The sequence below is a fragment of the Acipenser ruthenus genome, chromosome 2 (assembly GCF_902713425.1).
Source record: "Acipenser ruthenus chromosome 2, fAciRut3.2 maternal haplotype, whole genome shotgun sequence".
NCBI classification, from domain to species: Eukaryota; Metazoa; Chordata; class Actinopteri; order Acipenseriformes; family Acipenseridae; genus Acipenser; species Acipenser ruthenus.
The window spans coordinates 76,226,892-76,248,905 of NC_081190.1; the positions used below are offsets into that span (position 1 = coordinate 76,226,892).

A 22,014-nucleotide genomic window follows, 5' to 3' on the forward strand; every position below is an offset into this window, starting at 1 on the left:
CACCACACCACAGGTGTTTTCTGTTAATTGTGAAAATCTGCAATGTACAAATAATCATATCACAAATACTGGAGATGGATGGAGTTGGCAGGATCTATTTTTTTCCCTCCCACTAATACGTGTGCATTACCTTATGATATGATTGTATACATGTTAAAATTATATTTCCCATTTTGGGGCTGTTGTGGACATGTGTAATAACAGAAACTAAAAGTGACATAATATCATGTCATGGCCTATCCTACAAAATCTAGGTTGTGTTATTCTTAAAATGGTTCAGTTCATGGGAGAAAAAAAAAAATTGTGAACAATTATTTTTTATTATTTTGATGTTTTACAAATGAACAAACATACAGTATTTAAAGGATCTTTTAAATTGCACAAGAGAAAAAAATGATGTTCATCAGAGCTATATAAAAAAAAGAATGTTTGTGAATTATAGCAGTATAATATTTTTTAGCATTCCACAAATATGAAGAACTGCACTTCTTAAACTGCAACAATAGCTTTGCCAGTGTTTTCTCCCTTCAACATTCCCATAAAGGCTGCAGGCATATTTTCAAAGCCCTTTGTGATATGCTCTTCGTACTTCAGCTTACCCTGTAAATGAAACAAAAAACAAACATAAATTGTTTGTACCAGGTGATTTTTGACGTATGACTTGTATTAAAATCTTGTATTAAAATACATCTTAAGTCCATACAGGATATAGAGTTTCTTTCTCTCATGTGCTTAGTAGATCATATTATGGTTGTTTTACAAAGAGACAAAGATGAGAAAAAGAATCACAGTATTCATTGAAACATAAAAGTCATTGCTATAGAGACGTGTCCAGTGGCAGACAAAGTGAGTGTCACAGGGTTGTAACAAGAGCATGTGGCTGTCAGATACTCGCAAACCTGGGTTTTGAACTGATGTAAACTGGGAAACATTTTCTGAGTATTATTTTTGAGTAACTTTTAAAGTAAAGAGATACATTGTGTACATGGCAGTCAAGAAACCATATTGGAGTTCAAGGTCATGATGACCCATGGGTGTATCTACCATTTTTAAAGTGGTAGTGGTGGTGACTCACTGGGAATGCTTATAAAACAAGACAAGAAAGTGCTAGCAAGTACACCTTTCAGTCAGGTACCCAAATCATATCTAATCAAATATTATATTTAGTTTACCTCCTTCACCCATGCCATTAGTTGTTTTAGAGTTTCCTCATCTTTGTGTTTCCATCTGCCCACAATGAAGCCCTCCATTCTGAGTTGCTTGAAGACCATAACACTCTGGACATAAGGACCTGGACAGAAAGGGGAAATAAGAATCATTAATGTCCAGATTTTTTAAGTAAAATTCGTACTGTAGTGCTACTGTAATAACCTGTTCTGTTGTTATAATCATCATTCTCTTCAGGAGCTGATGTTTTGCATCCCAATACATATGTGATGCATGAAGCCCATAGGCGTCAGCAGGATTTTAAAAGTGAGGTGGGGGGGGGGGGGGGGGGGGGGGGGGCACATGAGTGACATAGTAGCCCCCATCAGTGACAGATTAGCTGAAACCCTGAAATAGAAAAGGTGGCTTGAACCAGGGAACATGCTTAATCTAATTGTTTTTATTGCCCTAGTGTCATACATCACAGCCCCCCTAGAAAGTCTGCTAGCCCCCCAGTTGAGAACTGGTGCTCTACAGAATTCGTCAAACTGCAACACCTGCCATAGCACTGAGATGGCTGCACATGATTGGAGGAATAAGTCTGTTGTCTGTTTATATTCCTTGTGTCATAAGTCTAAAATCAATGAGTTAAAAAACATGACATTCTGAAATAACCATGTGTTCAGATTTTTTCTAATATATTTAAAATACTTATACCGTAAAACTTCAAATAATTGGCAGGTCTCAAATAATCGCTTGTCTCCAATACGCGCCGGGTCTGCTGGCAAATACTGAAAATAAACGCTGGATCTCTGTCATTGCCATTGAAGCTTAGGAAGATGAGGAAGAGCTTGAGCGTAATGAACTGCTAATAAGTGACAGCGATGAAAGTGATAATTTATGGGGGCTCCAGTCTGGGGGGGGGGGGGCAGGGGGGGCTAGGTCAGCCAGGGTGTCCTCGACTCACCGCACACCAGCGACCCCTGTGGTCTGGCCTGGCACCTGCAGGCTTAAAGTAGGCCAGATACAAACCTCTTGATGTATTTTAATACAAACATTTAATAATAATACAAACATTCTAGAAGTTCTGTAAGCAAAGCCTACACACCTGTGTTCTGATATCTACAGGGCTGTCTTTTAGTGGATTTAACTGGTATTATTATTATTATTATTTTATTATTATTATTATTATTAACAATGGTAGATCTAATTCCGTTTTTAAATACAAATTCGTACTTCTGCTTGTTCATTTTCCAACGTTTTGCATACCGTATCCTTGTTAACCAGTGTATATAAAAAGACTGTAATAATACTTTTGCTTTATACTTGAGGGTGTACAATATAATGTAATTGTTATAAAACAAAACTGTTACTTAGTTCCCACTGACACACAACCTTTTAACAAAGTTGCTGGAATGTTTAAATTGAGTTACGATGTTGCTACAAGGTTGTGTGTTAGCGGCTTCTCAATGACCGAATGAATATAAACGCCGGTCTCCAATACTGCTGCAAGTCTGCTGGCAAATACCGTAAATAAACAGAGGTGTTTAATTGACATTTTACGGTAAATCAATTATATATTTCTCAAAGTAAACACTTAAAGACATCCTTATATGTTTTGTAATGCCTGTGTAGCATATTCACCCAGTCTAGGCAATATAAAGCTTTTTTTTATTATTGTTATTTAACATATAATTATCATTATTATTATTATTATTTATTTCTTAGCAGACGCCCTTATCCAGGGCGACTTTCAATTGTTACAAGATATCACATTATTTTTACATACAATGACATTATTTTTTTTACACATTATTTTACATAAAATTACCCATTTATACAGTTGGATTTTTACTGAAGCAATGTAGGTAAAGTACCTTGCTAAGTGTAGCAGTGTCCCCCACCTGGGATTGAACCCATGACCCTCCAGTCAAGAGTCCAGAGCCCTAACCACTACTCCACACTGCTGCCCTATAAAATGCAAAGATGTACCTGTCTGCTTTGTAGTATCGTTGTACAAGGAGATGCCTCCACACACAGCAATCCTTCCGAACCTTCGCATCTGCTCTAAAGCAACGCTAGAGAATTGTCCTCCAACCTAAGAGCAACGCATTTGTTATCACATACATCCATATGACACTTTACTGATAAAGCGCTGTTTGAAATAGTTAAGTCTTTCAAACATGGCAGACCAGTATACAGGCAGAGTATATGCAGGGTTCTTCAGAAAGTCACATCAAAAATGTTCTAAGCACCACATAATAATATTCTATGAACTATTTTTTCATTTAGATCACTAGGGTCTGATGTACAAGTATTTACATTTTTTAAATATGTAATATGTGTTTGTTTTATTTTCTACTGGTAAAAATCATTAATTATTTCTATCCCACTTCTAGTATAGAAAATCATTTATTTTCCACAACCAGCTGTAGTACCATTAAGTGAACCTTATTAAGGATCTGAATAGCAAAAAACAACAGTTTTAGAACACTTGAGTTTACCAACTTCCCTATCATGATGACAGCATGTCACTATGGCAACAATCAGGAGAGTTTATAAGAGGTATGTTTACCATGAGGACAGCGACTTAAATTAGGAGCAGTCTTTGTAACATTTCAAATATAGTACCTTTGTTTACTTCTTCTGTCTTTTAAATGTTAGCTTTGCGAGATTCAGGGTACGGGAGCTGGGGCTGCTTAATTAACGTCTATCATTATTAGCCTCCTATTTAAACCCCAATCTCACGCTCCTTCTTTGTCTAGTGTTTTGCTTTCTCCTCCTCCTCCTCTCTATTTCTCGTGCCTTTGCATCTGTCTCCTCTGGGGGGGTAAGTGCGGATTCACTCCCCCGACCTCAGGTCAGCCACGCTACCTCATCCTCACACAAGGGGGACCCCCAGCCACACTTGCGCAGCTCGCGTGCCTATTCTACCTCACCATGTGAGGCGCTGTTCTTCTTTCGCTAGGGACGTGGCCCGTTTTACTCTCTCAATGCTTGAGTCCCAGACTATCCCATCTCTCCCTGTTGCAGGTTCCCTGCGGGACACCTTCCCGCTCCCGGCTTCGGAGGCCTGTGCCACACCTCATTCGAGGGCAGCACCAGACCAGTCAGGGAACCCTTTACTGTCTCTCCTTTCAGGTCCTAATGCACCTGGACTATTCCTATCACCCCGAGAGGCGTCTCTGCCAAGCAGAGCCCTTTTATATTTCAGATCCAGAGGAAAGTGACCTTTGACCAAGCTCGGTCCTCGTACAAAAGGACAGGTCATTGTCCCTCTATCCTAGTCCAGGCTCTCTCTGCTCGCCACTGTCTTACTAACAGCTTGTTTCTGCTTCCTCTGCTCTATCCTTACAGCCACATGAATTAAACATTTGCCCTACTTGTATTATTGCATATTTGCTCCTGTGGGACATATTCCCTGAATATGATATTAATACCTGAACGTGTATTAATGATATAACTGGACTAATTAATGAAACTGCTATGTCTTAGAAAAAGAGCAAACTGCTGTCTCTTAAGAAAAGGGCCCCTTGGTTCCTGGCAGGAATACTGAACTGAAGATGACCAGGGCTAGGAGGGGGGCATCTTTACTGGGTGAGGCTGAAAGGACAGTGAAAAGACCGTAAAATTGCAAACACAAGCGGTTTGGTGCAAGGAAGACAAAACGTAGATGTCAACAAACCAGTCTGTGTTTGCTGTACACCTGAAACTACAGTATCTAGAAGAAACTGCCCTGCTACCTGCGTAGCTAAAAGATTAAGTGAAGAGGACAGAGCGGACGGGCACTGTTGTCGATCCTATACAGAGGACTGAAGACTTTGTTGCAGCTGTTTGTTAATTCTATAGAGAATTGAAAGCTTTGTTGACGAGTTTGATCCAATGTGGGACTGAAGACTTTGTTGCTGAGAGGAGAGCCTTTTGTACTGGACACTTCAACAGATTGAGTTTCCAAACCAGCGGACCAAAAATCTAAGCTGTTGAGTATAATTCCAGTTGCATTTTCCTTTCATGGAACTAAATTAATTAATTGTAACACATTCACATAGAATTGAACTGTTAATTATTTAGTTTGCACACTTTGCGTGTGAAATAACTTTTAGTGAAACTTGATGAAGTAACTATAAGTAATCTACCTCATATTGTTGTATGAAGAATTTCTTTAAAAGTAAACTTGCCATATCTTTAATCTATATACCATTAATAAGCTTAATGTAATATACTCTTAGATTGTCTGCATCATTTCAGTTTAGGCTGTGTGTGTGTGTATGTGGGCGTGTATGTGTGTGAGCAAGTTACTGGCTAGTCACAGCCTGCTTCGCTGTTGAAGTTGCTGCTTGGTGTGTGAGGAGATAGGCGGTGTCATATTTCAATTGCCCTGCTAGCCGCATGAATGCAGTGAAAACTTTTGACTTGGGTTTGGTGCTTAGAGACTAAGAGATTTACTTTCTGACTTTTCTGATTTCTGTTTAATATTTGTGTATTTAATAAAATACTACTATTGATTAAACATTCCTTGTGTCTTGTGTGTTCATAGTAAATCCTCGATCTTTGTAACATGTCAATTAAATATTATTAATAAGAGAACTAATCAACCCAGATAAACTCTGAATTATCAATTATTGAATTGTTCTTACACTCCAAATGAGAATTTGAACTTACATTATCAAAATAGCAGTCATATCCTTCTGGCGAACATTTCTTCAATGCTTCTTCCAAAGAGCTGACGGTTTTATAGTTGAAGGCCTCATCAAATCCAATTTGTTTTAAGTAAGCAACCTTTTTGTCAGAGCCAGCACAGCCAACTACTTTGAAGCCCTACAATAAATAAATAAATAGATTATACAAAATTAAGCCTTTTGATAAAATTCTACTGGCACTATATTCCTAAAAAAGAATGTCAACAAGAAAATATTTAAAACTGTGGCATCCATTAAAATAAATAAATAAATAGATAAATAAATAAATAAATAAAAAAGTGCAGTTCTGACTCCATCATCATCTCAACTGGAATTCAACACAGTTGTGTTTACTGTAGTGTGTTGTTGGCAAAAAAACGAACTAAAGGTTTGCCCTGTACTACACTTGGTATATTCCAACCCTATACGTTACAATTTTGAAATACATTTAGCTATGTAGAAGCAATACATGTAATGAGATTTTGTGGCCCATACCCACACCCACACCGAGACCAAACCGGATATCAGGTCAACATCACCCATCAATGTGTAACCTAGTTAACAAACCCTACAGTCTCCGGGACATTGGGGGTTATGCATGAAATTGCACCATCTGGTTTTCCGAGGTGGTTATTGGAAGCTTTTTTCTCATTCATAAAGTGGGTTATTGACATTTAAATTCCAGTATCGTGACAGTGGCAGTACCCTGCAGACAACCAACAGTTAATTCATAAAAATAAATTGTATTGCAAATTAACTTATGCTGTAATAACATTCATTTATATTTTCTTAATTGTTTAATCTCTTTCCGCTCATCTGCAAACTGTATCTATAGTCCACATTGGGACTGAACTATTTCTATCGTCAGCTCTGCTGATATTAGAAGTAGGTGGAGTTAATTTAAACATGCCAATAAACTACTGTCTCCAAAAATCATAGAGTATGATATTTATCATGAATCAGACCAAAACACCTGTCGCAGCTATTAATTACCAGGATGGTCTGGAAACACTGTCTATTTATATTCATAACCTCCATTGTGTAAACTGTTTAACCGACTATGGACAGTGGGTACCTAATAAAAAGATGAGAAGCACTTACTTTTATTTTAGCAATCTGCCCAACCACCGAACCAACAGCTCCAGCGGCCGCATTAACCAACACAATGTCTCCATCTTTTATCTGACACACTTCCATGAGGCCGTAGTAAGCAGTTAACCTGCCAAAAGAAAAGAAAATTATTGTATTACTGTTAGGATTACTTGTATTGCCTGCAAGGTATTGAAAGGTTCACTTAAAAATGCCTCAAAGTGTATAAAGTGTTGTATGTAAGTTGCCACTTCAACAGGCTTCTACCTAAAATACCTCTGATCAGGGATGAATACAGTAAAATAAATACTAAAATAAACACAAATTCAATGACACACCACCCTTGGTTTATCTACTGACAATATCTCAATCCAATTGTGGCCCAATTAGAAGTTTGACCCATCTCATTTCAGCAGTATAAGGCAAATAGTGTTGGATCTCCCAACTTAATACATTCTGGCATATAAGTATTTATGAACCTTATGGAGCTGTCTACAGGCAACAACTACAAACTTTATAACTTTAATTAACATATTCTTTTTATTAATTCAAGGGAGTGGGAGAGTGAGAGTCTGGGGCAGGCACATAAAGTTACTATTCAATTCAGGTATGGCAACATTTTGCATGGCAACGTAGTGTACTTTACCCTGGCATTCCAATGGTTCCCAGACCCAATGACTTGGGGATGCTTTCTGGCCAGTCTGTGAGAAGAAGCTGCAGATCCTTTCCATCAGAGATTGAGTGAGTTCTCCAGCCTGTACTGGCAACCACATAGCAACCAACTGGGAAACTGGGGTTTTTACTTTCAACAACCCTGGAATTAAAAAAAAGCAATCTTACAGTACAGGTATTCCTTCTTGATCCACCCTTATAAACATTCACCACAGTATTTCTGCATGGTACGTTTGCACTTTTAATATGCTTTTCCCAGTTTCCCATATCAGGACCCCTACATTAAATATCAAATAAGAATGTATATTAACAATGAAGCAGCTCCTACACAGCAAGAAAATAAAATCATTGTATTACTGTTAGGATTACTTGTTTTGGGACAAGCATTAATACGTGGTACAATACTAGTTTAAAGAATGGTCTGTTTTCATACTGAACTTTCAGGTTGAAGCAATGTATGCCCCACAGCTTAAATGGTCAAATATTGCAATTTTAAATTTAAAGATGTAATACTGTTTGCACAATACATACATGTATATAGCTGGAAAGTGTAGGAAACAAAAATAACTTTTAGAAAGCAAGACACTGCTTGTAACTTTTACACTGCTTTCTCATGTATATTTGAAAGATTTTTCCATTTTCCTTTTGTTTCACTTGTGCCTTTATTAATTTAAATTCTAAAATAATATTGTCTTCAGCAGTTTACAGTTTACAGGTTTATACTGTAAAAAATACTTTATTTCTCGCTTTGCCCTTAAATCAAAAGGGGTGCGGCCGACTCCAAAGATGTAAACACTATAGTTCCTGAAATGTATTCACTTATTGGAAGAAAAATGTGGAAAAGCAAACATTGCGATTAAATAAGTGTCTACTGTGATCATTTCTCTTCATGTTATTCTGTGACTGTGAATAAAGCCACATTGAATTCCCCTTTATATTTAGCAATTAGTAACAGTATGAAAGTGTAATTTGTAATTTGTAATCTTTCAGGATATGTTTGAATCTCAAACTGCATTTAATGAGTAGCTACAAAGCAATCAACCAAAATAAAAAAGCATAAATAAACATTTCCCATATCCATGGAGTTAGGTGTAAATGTACTCATAATGATCTATTACTCCACAGAAAGGGTTCCATGTTACCTAGCAACTTGAGCTCCAATCATCACGTTGCCTTCCTTCATATGGACTGCGCTGTATGGCCTGAAAAATAAAACACCCAATTTGACTACTTTCCATAGAAAGCAGTTTATTGCCATAAAGCTCAGCATGGGACACTTCTGAACTCCAACATTGAGGAGCTACACATAGAGGTAGCTATATGTACTGTATGTCACACTTAAATTTGTATTTCAATCTAACCTCTTATCCAACTGGGATAAAGCTTTGTTTACAAATATCAGAATCCGTCTTTTAATATTTACAGCTGTGTCGGGGGATGTATGTCAATAACATACTTTTTATATAGTTAACTTCTGTTTCCCCCCTCTAGATATGTCATGTTGGTGCGCAAATACAAAATTCACAAATCACCAAACTGTATCAGTATTTATATGTAAAATTCAAGTCTAATGTATAGATGGTTGGACAGGTGTCTCCATATATGCTAAAGAAAGTTTAATCAAAATTTCATATAAATTGATGCTGTGTGGTCCAGTGGTTAAAGAAAAGGGCTTGTAACCAGGAGGTCCCCAGTTCAAATCCCACATTGTGTGACCCTGAGTAAGTCACTTAACCTCCTTGTGCTCTGTCTTTCGGGCGAGACATAATTGTAAGTGACTCTGCAGCTGATGCATAGTTCACACACCCTAGTCTCTGTAAGTCGCCTTGGATAAAGGGGTCTGCTAAATAAACAAATAATAATAATAATAATAATAATAATAATAATAATAATAATAAATTATGTAAAACTATAGGTTTCCTTGGAAGGAGTTATTAGTATCATGTTGAAAAGCACATATTGACAAAGACTGAATTAGGTGGGAAAGCACTTTTAAACCTACATGTTTTTTCAAGATTCTTACCTCATGTATGGATCAACACTGAGAAAAACAGCCTCAAGCAGGACCTCTGCAATAATATAAAAAGAGGCAACATATTATATTTTAAACATATTCACAGGCATACTAGCCTTCAACAAGTAGCGGGGCAGGTTTTGAAACAGCTATTCCAATTACTGGTTTCTGAGATATACAGTAATTATTATTACCCAAACAAATTAAGTAATTGGACCAACCTTACTCTATACTGTACTGTCAATTTTAAGCAACCAAATTAATAAATCTAATGCTACCAAGCCTAAATTCATATTAAGCCATTCAACGAGGCATACACTGTCAGAGATGATAATGATCCACTACCTCCATCTTTTGTTTCTGGAAGTTGTTCTTCTTTCATTTCAAAATCACTGAACTTAGGGAAACCCACAAAGTGCTTGCGCAATGTCCAGGTCTTTGCGTTCACCATATTTGTAGTTTTGTGTTATACCTTGAAAAAAAAAAAACTGTTAACACGGAATGCCCAATTGCTTTTTGTCTGATGTCAATTTGAGTAACAGGTCAAGGATTAGAAACTTAAATAAGTACATAAAGAAATACATCTTCCAAACTGGTTATATTAAAAAAGGAAAAAAAGAAAAAAACACAAGAAACAACATTATATAATATATATATATATATATATATATATATATATATATATATATAAACACACACAGTGCCGTGAAAAAGTATTTGCCCCCCGTCTGATTTTCTTCAACCAAAACCTAATATTAGATAAAAGGGACCCTGAGTGAACAAATAACACAAAAATTTGATACATATTTAATTTATTTATTAAAGAAAGTTATGCAACACCCAATGCCCTGTGTGAAAAAGTAATCGCCCCCTTAGACTCAATAACTGGTTACGCCACCTTTAGCAGCAATAACTGCAACCAAACGCTTCCTGTAGTTATTGATTAGTCTCTCACAGCGCCGTGGAGGAATTTTGGCCAACTCCTCCATGCAGAACTGCTTCAACTCTGTGACATTTGTGGGTTTTCGAGCATGAACTGCTTGTTTCAGGTCCTGCCACAACATCTCAATGGGGTTTAGGTCTGGACTTTGACTAGGCCATTCCAAAACTTTAAATTTCTTGTTCTTCAACCATTCTGATGTAGACTTGCTTGTGTGTTTCGGATCATTGTCTTGGCTGCATGACCCAGCTGCATGGTTCCTTCAGTGATGGCAAGGTGACCAGGTCCTGATGCAGCAAAGCATCCCCAAACCATGACACTACCACCACCATGCTTGACTGTTGGTATAAGGTTCTTACTGTGGAATGCAGTGCTTGGTTTTCGCCAGACATAACGGGGCCCATGTTGGCCAAAAAGTTCCACTTTTGACTCATCTGTCCATAGAACATTGTTCAAGAACTCTTGAGGATCATCCAGGTGCTTTTTGGCAAACTTGAGATGAGCATTCATGTTCTTCTTAGTGAGCAATGGTTTCCGCCTTGCTACTCTGCCATGAATCCCATTTTTGCCCAGGGTCTTTCTGATGGTCTAGTCATGAACACTGACCTTGGCCGAGGCGAGAGAGGCCTGCAGATCCCTGGATGTTGTTCTAGGGTTCTTTGTGACTTCCTGGATGATTTTACGCCTTGCTCTTGGAGAGATTTTGGCAGGACGGCCACTCCTGGGAAGATTCACTACTGTCCCAAACTTTCTCCATTTGGACAATATGGCTCTGACTGTGGTTCGGTGGAGCCTCTGAGCCTGAGAAATGGCTTTGTAACCCTTCCAGACTGATAGGCATCAACAACTTTTTTCCGGAGGTCTTCAGGAATTTCTTTTGTTCGTGACATGATGTGCGTCTAGAACCTGTCTGATGACAACTTCACTCTGATGGTAAGGGCCAAAGTTAGTCAGATTTATATTGGGCAGGGCTGGCCCAAATCAGGCCTGGTTGTTAACCAAAGTACTCAAACAGTTGACCCTAATTATCCCTTTAGTTAACTAGGGGGGGCAATAACTTTTTCACACCTGAAGATTGCATGTTTGATTACCTTGCACACCAAACAAATGAAAGAAGCACCAAACTTTGGTGTCATTTTTTCTGTCAGACTCCCTCTATATACTATTACAACCCACAAAAAAATCTGACCAAATACAATGTGAAAAATGCAGAAAATCAGACAGGGGGGCAAATACTTTTCACGGCACTGTATATAAATAAAATCAATCAATATATATATATATATATATATATATATATATATATATGCCCAGCTATCATTGTTTGTTAGATTGTAGGACGGCAAAATCTTCCAGGAAGCATTGTTGTGCTTAATACCTTTAGAAACCTACACTACAGGAGAGATCGTTTTTGAAAAGGTAAAAGGCTTTTTGATCAGCATGGATTAGCAGAAAGTAAACCACTTGTTACAGACGGAGCCACCTCCATGACAGGGAAAGAGAAAGGCTTTGCTTCCCGTTTGGCAGCGATACACCCTTCATTAAACACTCTTCACTGCATCATTCACCAAACTGTCCTGTGCAGTAAGTTTTCTGATTAATTGAAAAAAACAATGGATTTTGTGATGAGATTAGTGAACTGCATACACTCAACTTCTAGCTTGCAACATCGTTTTTTTCAAGCACTTTTGCAGGAGGTTTCAGCCGAATACAATGATCTGTTGCTGCATAATGCCGTTCACTGGTTAAGTAAGGGGGTGTGTGTTTGAGAGGTTTTGTGCACTTCAGGAAGAAATAATAGAATTTCTTTCAAATCAGACCAGCACAGCTGGCCAATTACTGGAATTTATGAATGATGTTCCCACAATGTCCTGGGTAGCTTTTCTGTGTGATATTACTGGTCACTTGAATAGCCTCAACCTACAGTTACAAGGCCGTGCAAGCAGTGTCGTGGATCTGTTTGAGAAGGTGTGTGCGTTTCAGAGGAACCTTGAAATCTTTAACACTGACTTAACAGGAAAAATGTTGCACTTTCCCACATTGTGTGTTGTTGCTACAGATGACACCTTGATGAAAATTATGCAGGAATTCATGAACAATCTCATCAAAAACTTTCAAATGCGATTTGAGAACTTTAAAATTACAAAGGATGTGCTTTTATTTGTGTGTGATCCATTTGCTGTCTCTGCTGATGAACCTTGCCCTTCTGAAGCAAAGAACATCAAATGATGAAGGTGCCTTTCAATTAAAAATTGTAGTGCTCCAGAGTTCAGATGTCTTGAAAGCAAAATTCAGAGAAGTGGGACCCTGTGATTTCTGGACTCAATATGCTGACCAATTTCAGAATAGCCAGAACTTAACCATCTTTCTTTTAACGATGTTTGGATCAACGTACCTGTGTGAATCAGGGTTTTCCTCTACGAACATTATAAAAACCAACACCACAATCGCCACACAGATGAGCATCTGCATCAGTGCATGCGCCTTGCCCTAAACTCCTACAAACCAGTCTTCACAAAGCTTGCCAGAGAACGAAGATGCCACCTCTCCCATTAGATTGACACAAACACAGGTAAGAATGTAATTCTATTTACAATTAATTCAACTTAGTTAAATTATAAACACTAATACTGTACTTAGTTTGCAACCAATATATATATATATATATATATATATATATATATATATATATACATATTTGCAGTTTAAGTTATTATGCGTGAGTTTCTATTTTTTTGTCAACCTTCTGTGCACTGCCTGCCCCCCATCATAAAATTCCCAAATTGGTCCGCGGGTGGATCTAACTGAGTGTCGCTGGAGTAGAGCTTCAAATGTTTTATCAATGATGACAGAAAGATTACCAGATCTGAGAAATATAATGGACCAAGAGAGAATGTCTGAGGTGATAGGCAAACGAGGCAGAGGTGAGAAGGTTTCAGAGCGTTGAAGACCTTTAAGAAGTAGAGCTGAGAGTTACAAGGAGTGTGTTGTCTGGAGAAGGCAGAGGAACAGTGGTGCTGAAAGAAAACCTGGAGGAAGCCGTGGGTGGGAGCAGGGCATGAGAGGAGAAAGACTGAAAGACTGAGGAAGACTTTTGTATGGTGGACAGAATAGCGAGAGGGGGGCTATGGGGGCCTGTTGGAGACCCGCAGTGGACAGTAATGATGGTGGGAACGAAGTGGGGGCCTGTTGGATGCCCACAGAGGACAGAGAAGGAGGGAGAGGGGCTGAGGAGATGACACATAGAGGTGGGGAAGAGGGTGTGTTGGCTTTCCCTCTCTCTGAGTGGCTGAGAGGCGGGCCTTGGGGGATTGCTCGGCCCATAAGAACTGCGCTTGGTTGTGCACTGGGGTGGCCATGACAGGGGAAGCCCAGTGAAGCTAGCTGAAGAGGTGAGCATACACAAACACCAGGCAGGAACGCCAGTGGTAGAAGCAAGAAGAATAAAATCAGGCAAGCATTGCTGAGGAAGCCAGCCTTAAACAAACCATTTATTAAAATATATGGTTACGTACCCGAGGGGACGTGTGTAGTGATAGGGGAACCATGGCCACCCTAGTGTATAGTGCACAGCTAAGCGTAGGATGGACACCCGAGCTGATGGGCATAGCTAAGAAAAGAAGAAATAATAGTGGCAGTGGGGGCACTGTATAAGCAGCACTTTTGTTTTGTAGTTTTATTACTGTGTTTTATTTTCCCTTTTTCATTTCGCCTTTGGTTTTCATTATTATTTTTGAGCACCTGTGAGCGCGCCTGCAATTACCTGTGTTGGTAACCTGTGGTCCTGATTACCGTTGCCGGTATACAGGCCACAGACAACAGCGCCCTCTGTGGGCTAAAATAAATCAAAAAGAAAATAAATATAACTGGGCACCTAGGCGGAGTTTGCAAATTAAATCTTCTGTCTCCTGTGTCAGCGAATACTCCCACCCTTCCACATGGAGTGACCGGGAGTAAATATTGAATAGCTGGCTTTGCGGGCTGAAGTGCCAAAAGGGATTATTATTGCAAAGCTGTTGCTGGAGTTTTGGAACTGTTCATGTCTGGAGCTGGAGAGCGGGTAGCCAGTCGAGTGCTGCGGTGAACCTGAGACAGCTTTTGAGCTGACCCGGAGCTGCACGTTGAACCAGATCTTAAGGATTGTGGAGACTCATGGAGGCCGAGAAAGCCAGGGTTGGAATTATTGCAGATCGAATCAGCTGGTTAACGAAATCAGGTTGCGTCGCAGGAGTTTTCTGTATTGGAGGAACAGCAAAAAATCTTTGTTGTCGGGTGAATCTTTCCATGGTGAATGCGAAAGAACAAATGCAAAAAGAAGGGTGAGTAAAAAAGTGATTATTTATGCTAGCGGTAATTATTCAATTTAGATTCAATTAAGCCCCTTGCACACTGGCCTGCTCTACCCGGGTCAGAACCTACCCCGGTCATGCAGGTCAGCTACACGATTTCACACTGATTTTGATAAAGAAGGGTTGACCTGAATGACATACTGTGGCCGTCTGGCTTGCAGTGGTGAGGTGGATGACGTCACGGACCAGGAAGTAACTGACACCAAAACAGTGGATGGGCGGGTGAAGCTGAATGCCATTGCACTCAGCGTGGATTTATTAAGTAAATAAACAGAAACAAAAGATTTAACAAAACACCAAACAAAAGGGCACGAGGGCCAAACGAATAAACAAACAAACAAGTAAGTGTTGTGCTGGATACTCCAGCACGTTTTAGCAATTGTTTTTAACTGTCCTTCTTTCTCTCCGCTCCCCGTACTCTCCTCTCTACACTCAACCCCGAGTGCAGAGAGCTGCAGGTTTATATACTCTGGCCGAGGGATTAACTAGTTGTTAATTATCTTAATATCCCTCGGCCAGAGTCTGCACGCGTTTGGTAAGGATGCATGACTGTCAGCTAGTTAAATAATCAGTAGCTGATCAGCCATGCATCCTCACGGGGTTTTTAAATATAATAAAAGACGCAGCGCTTTTATCCGCGCCGCAAACAAAAATACAAATAATAATAAATAGGGGCGGGACACTCCGCCACACATACACAAGGGTCATGGGTTCAATCCCCGGTCGGGGACACTGCTGTTGTACCCTTGAGCAAGGTACTTTACCTAGATTGCTCCAGTAAAAAAAAAAAAAAAAAAACAACTGTATAAATTGGTAATTGTATGTAAAAATAATGTGATATCTTGTAACAATTGTAAGTCGCCCTGGATAAGGGCGTCTGCTAAGAAATAAATAATAATAATAATAATAATAGATAGCAAGGCTGGGTGTATGGCCAAAATACCTTGACGCGTAACCACAGAGGCACAAAGAAAAGTAAAGTGAAATGTCTGTATTGTTTCGCTTGCATACACAGGGCTATGAAAAAGATAAGAACTACCATTCGAAGTAATAAGGATGTCAACGGTTTTAAGAGGGGGCTGCAGGCCAATTTAGCAAACCAGTTCAAACCAGTACTTAAGGTACAGTAAACAAATTAGGTGGTTCGGGGGTGGGGTGGGGTGCTGTCCCTCTGTGATTGGATAATTAAGAGGGAGCAGCAGGGATGTGCTTTGCCTTTTCGGCATAAATATGTAATGACTTACCAATTATATATTCTTATGTGAATTCATGTATCTTTAGAATACTTAGGTTTGTGCTTGAAATTAGTGTAATAAAAAATATATATGGTTCTATTAACATGGTCATCCGTTCAAACAAACTCCAATACTACTAAGAGTTAGAACATAAATAACAAGATACAGATTTTTTACTTTGGGTATGAAAAAAAAATGAAATATGTGCTAACCTTTATGTTAGATGGAATTGAGCTCAAATTACAAGATGGTTGCGTTCCAGACAGTAGAACACACATTTCAGTGTTAGTATCACCTGCCTGCACCATCTAGTGTCATAGTTATGAGCACTGTGACAACCAACCCCTTCTCCCTTACTGTACTGCTATTATGGCTTCCCGTAGACTTTTCTAATATAATTTTGTAGTTTCTTTGCTTAAATGATAGTAAATAAAAGATCTAAATTATGTTCGTGTAGGTTTTTTTTATGCCTCAATCCTAAATTTCTATGTACATATGTGCTGCATTGACCATGTAAATACCACCATATGACTGAAAAAAAAGTATGCGCTAGCTCATAAAATTTGCTCGAAAAGTATTTCAATTACATTTGTGCGCATCATTTACGCATGAGTTAGCGCCTAAAAAAAAGTTTAATGGAAACATAGCTAATGACCTTTCTATACATGAACTGTATAATTTGCCTTAGAGAGAAATATGAATGTTGATTAACATTTTCATTGGGTGGCTGGAGGTTTGCACACTGCAGCAAGGGCGGTGGCGAGTAAAGCTGAGACAAGTGCCAAATTCCAACTAAAGCTTTACTGAAGAAACCAAAACAATACACATGCAATAACAGGAACAATGCTCTTTTTATAAGCATACAGCACGTCAGCAATCCTAAACCAATAATAATATGCCATCAACACAACCCCCCCAAATCAGCCATTCAGAGCACAGAAAAACTGTAACATTTTATAACATTCATGCAAAATAAGCATCGAAACAGAACGCTTACAATTTAGTCAGTCCCCCGTGCCGCCCCCGCCCCCGCCCCCGCCCCCGCCAACACACACAGTCCCAAACCCCTATATGTTTTGCAGCTGTCTCTCAAATCATAGCGCCTCTCTGCTACAATACTTTTTAAAAGGTAATTTATGTAGAGTTGGATATGTACCTCTTTTAGGAAAATGTAACTACATAATGTCAGAACAATTATCATTATCGTTGCTTTTAAAGGTTTGTTTATTTCAACTGTATTCATTAGTTTTTTTCTTTATTACAAACAAAACTCCACACATTCCCACAAAAATGTGACAATACTGTATTTTAATTTAAACAGCAGCAGGTCCTTGATAACCTAAAACGTGTACCGTACAATATCCCCCTTGTGTTTATGACGTTTATTAGAAACGTTAATTTGACATGATCGTGTTGAGTTCCTATCTAATAGCACATGACCCAACACGGCTATTGAGGTTTTTTTTTTTTTTTACAAACTGTCACAACACTGCTGTGCAATTGCACAACACAAACACTCGCAGCTAAATATATATATATAATTGTTACTAAAACTTGGTGTGGCGCACAGAAAACACTAGTTCACAACCTACACCTTCCTTTCGTGGAACTTTTTGTTTAATTTTGCAGCTACCTTAGAAACGACTTGATTTGTGTTGATTGAACTTGTCGGAATACTGTTCTAATATTACATTAAATATGATAATAATAATTCTGCTTAAAAAAAACCCATAACATAAGATGCAAGCGCCTCGCTAGAACATCATCTGAAATGTACAGTCCATATAATAGTTTAAGACATATTTTGAGTTAAACTTTTGTCAGGTTTGTGACTTTGTTGCTTACATTTTTAACATGTATATACTTAAAAGAATGCTTACCTGATGTCTAATGCAGCTGTTCCTGGTAACGTGAACGTCTAAGTGGAATGTGTTGATTTCAAACTAGTTCTCTTTTTTCTCTCTCTCTCTCCTGCAACAGCAGCGTATTATTGGCCAATCTTAGTTTTGTGCTGGGGAGTGGCCCGCGATATGGATAATTTACTAAACAATTATTGACCTAACTAGTACTAATACACTTTCACCTCGTGTACTTACACAGTAACTTGTTAATCATTGAAATGCAAGTACTGTACAGATTTTTAAAAAAAAACAAATAACTGTTGCACCTTATGATAACAATGGATTATCAGTTTCGTATTTTCGACGCACTTAATTTGTAGTATGAAATGTCCATATTAGGTCTTGGGATGACGTACGGAGCCCGGGAGTGGAGTGGAGTGGGGGGAAGATTTTACGCACTGTGACGTGGCGGCTTGAACTGTGATGAGTTTGGTGATGTCTTGAGACTAGGGGGAGCGATCGTTCCCACGGGATACTTTGAGCAAGTTTCATTGAGCTCTGTATTCTATTCCTGTAGCTAACTAAAAGCAACAAACCTGTGCCAAGGAAATAAAGAAGATTGCTAGGAGGGACATGTCTTAGTTAAAGCTACACTGCAGTAGCATTAGCTGTTCAGTTCCAACGAATCATTTTTGCTGTATTAATTCTACACAAATAGCATTAATAAAATAATCTGAACAGTGCAAATACTATAACCTGGCCAAAACAACAGATTCCAACATTACAATAGCATCAGTAATAAAACCAACTTAAATGAGATGGATGCAGCGATTGTATCAATTAAATATGCGATTAAAACCAAGATAAACTGAATTATTCCTTTAAAATCTCAAAATCAATCATGATTATTATTTTTTTAATCACTTTACTGCCTAGTAATAATCTATTAAAATGTTTCTGTAAGTAAAAATTAACTACACTCCAAACTGGCTATATGTACTCAAAATCGCCCTATTAAGAACAGTGATGTTTACCTCACAATCATCCACCTACGCCACTGTCGTGCACGGCTCACTGGCCTCTAAACGTGTCGGTACCAAAATTTCTTAATAAGGGACATTTCAGGAAGGTTTAAGGAATATTTGTAATATACAAAACACTCCTTCCCACACTCCAGTTGAGGAAAAAAATACAGCAGGTTTTCACAATCCAGACGATCGACACAATTCAGACGGTTTTGCTTGTTATCTCCTCATTAACTGGTCATGTAGGAGTTCGAAGTGATATACGAAAGTTTTAGTACTGTTTAAGGAGGCTATTTTCTGCAAAAATTTACAGACAGGTCTGGTCTGCTCTAAAAGCATGTTAGCATAGCCTTCCCCATAGAAAGTGACATTTTGTCAGCATAAAACATGGATTTGTGCGTCTGTGTTGTGGCATGTGAGTCCATAAGAACATCTTGCTCCTTTGGTTGTTAGTAGCTTATTGATCCCAAAATCTCATCAAGCAGCTTCTTGAAGGATCCCAGGGTGTCAGCTTCAACAACATTACTCAGAAGTTGATTCCAGACCCTCACAATTCTGTGTAAAAAAGTGCCTCCTATTTTCTGTTCTGAATGCTCCGTTATCTAATCTCAATTTGTGAGCCTATCTATCTATCTATCTATCTATCTATCTATCTATCTATCTATCTATCTATCTATCTATCTATCTGCAATACCTGTGTTGGTCAGTTTCATTTTATACCTCCGAGTTAATTTTTAATTAATAAGTCGTCAGATAAATTAGTTGAAACCGGATTCAATACTAACGACAAGCCAACCCACCTGACGTTTGAAAAACAATTTGGTCAAGAGCAGTAAAACACATTATTAACCAAGCAGGCACAAGGTATTTTGCTTTATTACAGCAGCTTAGATTCACTCGTGTACCAGTTCTCTGCGCATGGAAACCACATTTTCACAAAATGTCACTAGTAAACTTCAAAAACAGCACGAGTACTTTACGCACAGCTAATTTACATATCAACCCCCACCTTTCCCATGCATTTGCATGACGTCGAGTGAAAAGCCCGGTTTACTCGAGTAAAATGAGCGAATGGAAACCCAAAAAAGCATTTTACACAAGACATTTTTCTCGTGTAAATGTCTCGAGTTAAAAAAAAAAACTTTTAGAATTATTAATGCTTGAATCAGATTGCCGCATAGTCTTCTTTGTTCTAGACTGAATAGATTCAATTCTTTAAGCCTGTCTGCATATGACATGCCTTTTAAACCAGCAATAATTCTGGTCGCTCTTCTTTGCACTCTTTCTAGAGCAGCAATATCCTTTTTCTAGCGAGGTGACCAGAATTGAACACAATATTCTAGATGAGGTCTTACTAATGCATTGTAGTTTTAACATTACTTCCCTTGATTTACAGTAAATTCAACACTTTTCGCTATATATGGGCAGCAGTGTGGAGTAGTGGTTAGGGCTCTGGACTCTTGACCGGAGGGTCGTGGGTTCAGTTCCTGGTGGGGGACACTGCTGCTGTACCCTTGAGCAAGGTACTTTACCTAGATTGCTCCAGTAAAAACTCAACTGTTTAAATGGGTAATTGTGTGTAAAAATAATGTGATATCTTGTAACAATTGTAAGTCACCCTGGATAAGGGCGTCTGCTAAGAAATTAATAATATATCTGAGCATGTTGTTGGCCTTTTTTATAGCTTCCACACATTGTCTAGGTCAGGGGTCTCCAACCCTGGTCCTGGAGAGCCCCTATCCAGCAGGTTTTATAGGTGTCTGTGTTCAGTTTGAGAATTAATATTTTATGCTGGACTTTGTCAAAAGCTTTCTGGAAATCTAAATAAACCATGTTGCATGCTTTGCAGTTATCCATTGTTGATGTTGCATCCTGAAAAAAATCAAGCAGGTTAGTTAGACACAATCTCCCTTTCCTAAAACCACGCTGACTGTCTCCCAGGATACTGTTACCATATAGCTAATTTTTCATTTTGGATCTTATTAGTTTCCATAAGTTTACATATAATAGAAGTCAGGCTTATTGGTCTGTAGTTACCTGGTTCGGTTTTGTCTCCCTTTTTGTGGATCGGTATTACGTTTGCAATTCTCCAGTCTGTCGGTACAACCCCTGTGTCAAGAGACCGTTGCATGATCTTGGTTAGCGGTTTGTAAATAGCTTCTTTCATTTCTTTGTGTACTATTGGGAGGATCTCATTTTATTTTAAGAGCTCCTAGTCCCTTTAACACTTCTGCCTCAGTTATGCTAAAGTCGTTTAAAACTGGATAGGAACAGGTCGACATTTGGGGCATGTTGCCTATGTATCCTCCTTTGTAAAAACTTGTGAAAAGTAATCATTTAATATATTTGCTATTGTTTTCCCTTCATCAATGATTTTGCCATTTGTATCAGACATTTTGCCTCCTCTCTTGAATGTTCTCTTGCTGTTATAATATTGGAAAAAACGTTTTGGAATTGGTTTTAGCCCCCTTAGCAATGAACATTTCTATCTCTCTCTTGGCCTTTCTTCCCATCTGACTTGTGCTTGCAGTTCCAAGTACTCTTTCTGTGTGCTTTGTTGTTGGTCCCTTTTAAACGCTCTGTAAAGTGCCTTTTTTCTCTGAATATTTTTTTAATTGCTCTATTAAACCATTTTGGCAATTTTGTTTTAGATTTAGATTTAGCATGATTGGTTAAAATGTTGTGACCTAAATGCTTAATTCTGGTGTAATTTTCTTTATCGTGCCTTGATTTGTGCCAGCATGACAATTAATCACTACATCAGCTTTCTCTGTCAACGCACTAATATTTTGACAGTACGGCCACAGCTTTGCAAACTGCCACAATTTTTTTTTCTTTTTCTTGGACAACACCAATGATCCAACTTGACCTAGAGAACCAGTAGGTCTTTATCATCTCTGACTACAATAAGACAGCCATCATAGGTCACTGGTCCAAGGGGTACCGTTACCAAAATATGGAGTTGCAATGTGAAATAGTTTGTCAGATACTGGTAGCTTCTGTTTAATGTTGGCAGGTTACTAT

General features: G+C 38.5%; 1 protein-coding gene across 1 annotated transcript; it reads right to left on the reverse strand.

Moving 5' to 3' along the window:
* Nucleotides 1-301: 301 nt before the first annotated feature.
* LOC117970409 (prostaglandin reductase 1-like) lies at nt 302-18,347 on the reverse strand. The gene is made up of 10 exons (XM_034918198.2): nt 18,005-18,347; nt 9,946-10,072; nt 9,610-9,655; nt 8,729-8,788; nt 7,561-7,728; nt 6,927-7,044; nt 5,809-5,964; nt 3,139-3,244; nt 1,173-1,291; nt 302-600 (listed from the first exon to the last, which is right to left on the reverse strand). Exons 2-10 carry the CDS (start codon nt 10,049-10,051, stop codon nt 490-492), a joined length of 990 nt encoding a protein of 329 aa, XP_034774089.1. The 5' UTR covers nt 10,052-10,072; nt 18,005-18,347; the 3' UTR covers nt 302-489.
* Between the last annotated feature and the right edge of the window lie 3,667 nt (nt 18,348-22,014).